This window comes from Octopus bimaculoides, chromosome 3 (assembly GCF_001194135.2).
Source record: "Octopus bimaculoides isolate UCB-OBI-ISO-001 chromosome 3, ASM119413v2, whole genome shotgun sequence".
Classification (NCBI taxonomy): domain Eukaryota; kingdom Metazoa; phylum Mollusca; class Cephalopoda; order Octopoda; family Octopodidae; genus Octopus; species Octopus bimaculoides.
This window is the reverse complement of record NC_068983.1, coordinates 56,057,095-56,062,469: the sequence shown is the minus strand read 5'-3', so window position 1 is coordinate 56,062,469 and position 5,375 is coordinate 56,057,095. Positions and strand designations below refer to the sequence as shown.

Sequence of the window (5,375 nt, the reverse complement as noted above, 5' to 3'; positions counted from 1 at the left end):
ACACACACACACACATGCACACATATATATATATGTTTGTGTGTGTGACATTGTTCCCCCACCATTGCTTGACAACCGATGTTGGTGTGTTTATGTCCCTGTAACTTAGCAGTTCAGCAAAAGAGACTGATAGAATAAATACTAGGCTTACAAATACCCTGTTGTTGATATTGAAATGCCAATGAAGGAGCTTTGGATCTAGGTTAGAAACCGGTTCCTTCTCTATTGGCAAGAAATCTTTAAATAAAACTGAATAATGATATACATACATATATATATTTCTATGAATATTATCATCATCATCATCTTTTAATGTCCATCTTCCTTACTACCATACGTTGGATGATTTGGCACATCTTCAATATTGAGGAAGCTTAGTTGCTAAAGACACCAAGATTTTACGAATCTAGTGTACACCACTTCATGTGAAAATAATGCTTACGGCAACCTGATCACCTAGAATTCTTCTAAGAACAAGGAGGAAGCTAGCACAAGGCCAGAAGCACAAGCTTTCAGAAATAACAGCCAAGTCTCTCTCAAATATCACCCAACTGTCTTAACTTAAATAAGGAAAGGACACAACAGGCAATGTAGTCCAGACACCTTTAAATAGATGAAAGGGTCACGGCTGGACTGGCTTTGATAGCTTGATCAGTTAGGGCTAAGGTGAGGCTAAACAACAACAAAAACAAAACAACTTCATTTCTGAAGGAAGCCATAAATATTTAGGGAATGGATATTGGTTACTGAAAGGTTTTAATAGCAGTGTATAAAAGAAAATCAATTGTGTTCAACCAGAAACTGAAACCAATGCACAGACATAACTTCCTGGTCAGTATAGCCAACATCTTTCACCATCCAGCTTGCCCATCAGCACAATTAAGAATTGATGAGCTTCCCACATAGCCAAAGTTCAAGTGTCAGCCATACTTAGCAGTACTTACAGCTCTAATCTGATAATAGCTGGCATTTATTATCTCTGTCAGCAACACCATTTAGGATAGTTTCCAATAATTTCAGGATCAGAGTGACTGAGTTATTAAAGTGAAAAATCTCTTAACCTAGCTATCGGAAGCTATAATATTGATATATCGCTAATGCTCTCATCTTTAACTATTTAACATCCATATTATCTGGTTGTTAGATATGTCGTCATATTCAAAGAGCAATGATGAAATGTTGAAATGAAAAGAAAAAATAATGCGACAGCCTCTGTAAATCAGTGGACTTTTTTTATTGCTTCCAAAGCCAGTTATGGTCAGTTTAACCTTTTCGTTACCATATTTTTGTATCGATTAATTTTGAAAATAATGAAGAATTTAGAAAAGTATTTGTCATCGTTAAGCTTGGTGTTTGAAACACAAATTGACATGAAATTTCGATGGAAAGTTTTAATTTAGATTATTTAGAAACATACCAGCATCGCCTAACTGGCACGTTAGAAAATCATTTGAGCGAGGTCATTGCCAATGCTGCTGGACTGGCTCCTGTGCAGGTGGCACGTATAAAACACCATTTTGAGCATGGCCATTGCCAGTACCGCGTGACTGGCCCTCATGCCAGTGGCATGTAAAAGCACCCACTACACTCTCGGAGTGGTTGGCGTTAGGAAGGGCATCCAGCTGTAGAAACTCTGCCAAATCAGATTGGAGCCTGGTGTAGCCATCTGGTTCACCAGTCCTCAGTCAAATCGTCCAACCCATGCTAGCATGGAAAGCAGACGTTAAATGATGACGATGATGATGAAAATCAGTGACATTCAACAGAAACACAGTAGGAAAAGGGTTAGAGTTTTGGACACCATAGTTACCTTTGACTCTCGTTCTTGCATAGTACACTCCCTGATGTGTATGACAAATCAAGCAAAGACAACATAGAGTCACAATGACTCTTTAGATTGGATGAGGATGAAGACATTTCAGACTCTCAAGTGCTGATGGCATGATAAAATACACCCAGTATACTCTGTAGAGTGGTTGGTGTCAGGAAAGGCACGTAACCATAGAAACCCTTGCTAGAAACCCTTCACTGAGTTGTGCAAGTGAAACATGGTTCAGTGGCCTGTCAAGGAGGACAATATCTCTAAATAAAATTTGACAGAGGCCATGGAAACCTGTCAACCCATAACAGGAAAATGATGATGATAGTGACGATGATAAAGGTGATGATGGTGTTAATGATGATGACAGTGATAATGAAGATGATGATGATGATGATCTTGACAATCATAATAATGACCACTAGCGTTGAATTGTTAACTTATAAACAGCTCACAAGACTGGACATCTATGTAAGAAATAAATAATTATATTTCTTAATTAAATACTCAGCTGTAGTTGTTGTTGTTGTTTAGCCAGGGGTCAGCTTGGACTGATCAGAGCTATAACCAAAAGGGATCGTAATTTTTCTATTATTTTTTAACCCCAACTCATCCTTCGACTTCCTTTTTTAAGAGAACAAGATGTGGTTTGAGGGTGATTTGACACCTACTTCTAGCACAACGAACAATCAGGTAGATAAGATCTTACTTAACACAGTCACCACGTAAGAGTTTCAAAACGACGGTATTATTAGTGCAAACATTAATTTGTTTCGAGTAACTGAACTAGAAGGAATACCAATTAGCAACTAAAAGTGATTATTAAAAAATCTAAACGAAGATTTAATATGCGATTATTTAAATGTTCAAATGAGAAAATTAATTTGCAACACCACACTCATCTTTCTTGAAGAATTTTTTGTTAAATGAATCAACCCCGGTACTAATTTTTTTTTATAAGTGTGGCACTTATTCTATTAGTTTCCTTTGCCAAACCACTAAGTCACAGGGATGTAAATACACTAACATCAGGTGTGAAGTAGTAGTGGGTGACAAACACAGACACATATGTACAAGTATGTATACAACAAGATTCTTTCAGTTTCCATCTAACCAAATCCACTCGTGAGGCTTTCGTCAGCGTGAGGCGACAGTAGAAGACACTTGCCCTAGGTGTTACACAGTGGGACTGAACCCAGGACCATGTGGTTGGGAAGTAAACGTCTTACCACACAGCCACACCTGCACCTCATCATAATCATTTTAACATCTGCCATTCTATACTTACAAGGCTCAAATGAGAGTACAATGAGGTAGACATTTTCTATAGCCTGATACCATTCTTGATGCCAACCCCTACTAGTTTCCAAGTGATGTAATAGTCTCCCAGGCTATTGAAGAACTAATAGGCCAGACATGTTTTTTGTGGGGAACTGGAAAGGGCAATGCTGGTTAAGGAGCTTTTTGTTTACATAGATTGTACAACATGGTTGGAAGATTGGATGTCCTTTCGTGGTGGACTACAAGCCAATGACACCAGCAGGAGGCCACTATTGACCAAACCAGCATACATAAGAGAAACACACAAACACACAGATGGATCGATTGACCAATGGATAAATTGAGGGAAATGATGGGCATTTACAACTTCCACCAAATAAATCCAATCAGAAGGTTTTGGTCAGCCTGGAGCTTTAATAGAAGACACTAGTGTAAGGTGCTATGCAGTGGGACTGAACTTGAAACCAAGTTGGAAAGCAAACTTCTCAACCATATAGCCACGTCTGCATCTAATGATGTTTAGGCCTTAGTTAAAAATGCATACAATGCTTTTAGCCCAATCCTATTCAAGTCCTCAATTAAAACAAAGGATTTCTAGGAAAATACCAGTTGAGTAAAATAAATACATTTTAACACCATCTTTTAGCTTTTACCTTTTACCTGTTTCAGTCATTAGACTGTGGCCAAGCTGGAGCACCACCTTAAAGAATTTCTAACTGAACGAATCGACCCCAGTACTTTTTATAAAAAGAACCTGGTACTTATTGTAATGGTCTTTTTACGGGGTCATAAACACACCAGCTTCAATTTGTCAGGTGGTGGCCAAGGACAAACACAGACACAAAGACACATATAGATATATATATGATGATCATCATCATCATCAACATTTAACATCCATTGTCCATGCTGGCATGGGTTGGATGGTGCGACCAGGGCTGGTAAGCTGAGAGGCTGCACCAGACTCCAGTCTTATTTGGTGTAGTTTCTACAGTTGGATACCTTTCCTAACGTCAGCCACTCCGAGAATGTAATGGGTGGTTTATTGTGCCACTGGCATGGGTGCCAGTTGAGTGACACCAGTATCTGCCACAACTACAATTTCACTTGGCCTGATGGGATTCTTTCAGTTTCTATTTACAAAATCCACTTGCACAGCTTTGGTCAGCCTGAGTCTGTAGTAGAAGACACTTGCCCAAGATGTCACATGGTGGGACTGAACCCAGAACCAAATGATTAGGAAACAAGCTTCTTAGCACAGAGCCATACCTGTACTTATAATTATGATGGATAATTTGCTTGACTCATTAGAAATGGTAACGACTGTTTTCTGTGAGTTCTTAGGAATCATGAAGAATTCTATTCCCAGAAAAATTTCCAAAATGATATTTCTGACACACAAGAAATTCAGTAATGCTTAACTTTTGGCATTATTTTCCTTTGAAACAGTAAGTATTTTTAACATCACATTCACATCAGAGTTCCACTGCAATCATTGTAGAGAAGTTCCACAAATGCAGCATTTGTAGGAATTACTTTATAACATTCCAGAAACTATATTAAATTAACTTGAGTCTCTGACTATCAGATCAAAGATAACACCAGGCAAAAGAAAAATTTCAGAAACTTACCACATATTCATGTATGTTGTGGTATATGTAATACATTTCAGCTTTTCTTTGGTAGTCATGAAACTTGTTCAGCATTTCTCTTTGTTTTTCAGGATGATCTGCAGAAAAATAAATTAATTAATTAACTAATTAATCAATTAATAATGACAAGAGTACTCAGAGAGTGCAAACTTCTGCCAAGGCAACAGAAATGTCCTCTCTGTGATTAACCAGAGAGGATTTTTAAAATGAGAATATCTGAAATATATTCGACTGCTCTCACAAACGAGAATACTAAAAATGAACCTGGCTGCTCTCAAAAATTGAATAAAAAAAAAGCAGAAAAATAATCCAGAATCCTTGTCCGGTACTGGATTTTTCCCAAAATCTAATCAGTTTGTGCCAGTCACGAGGCAAAACATACCTGAAAGTTTCATCCAAATCCATCCAGTGCTTCTTGAGATATCTTGTTCATGGACAAACAAACAAACATGACTGAAAACAATACCTCCACCTTCACAAAGGCGGAAGTAATAATAATAATAATAATAATAATAATAATGGTTAAAATTGTGGCACAAGGCCAGCACATTCGGGTGGAGGGGAATAAGTGAATTACATCAACCCCAGTACTTGACTGGTATTTATTTTATCGCCCCCCCCCC

At 37.9% G+C, this 5,375-nt stretch overlaps 1 protein-coding gene across 1 annotated transcript in view; it reads right to left on the bottom strand.

Moving 5' to 3' along the window:
- LOC106871393 (intraflagellar transport protein 122 homolog) overlaps positions 1-5,375 on the bottom strand; it is a 264,510-nt gene that overhangs the window by 74,699 nt on the left and 184,436 nt on the right. Inside the window, exon 21 of the mRNA XM_052966749.1 lies at positions 4,732-4,838. Coding sequence (XP_052822709.1) covers positions 4,732-4,838 — 107 coding nt within the window. The remainder of the gene's footprint in view (positions 1-4,731; positions 4,839-5,375) is intronic.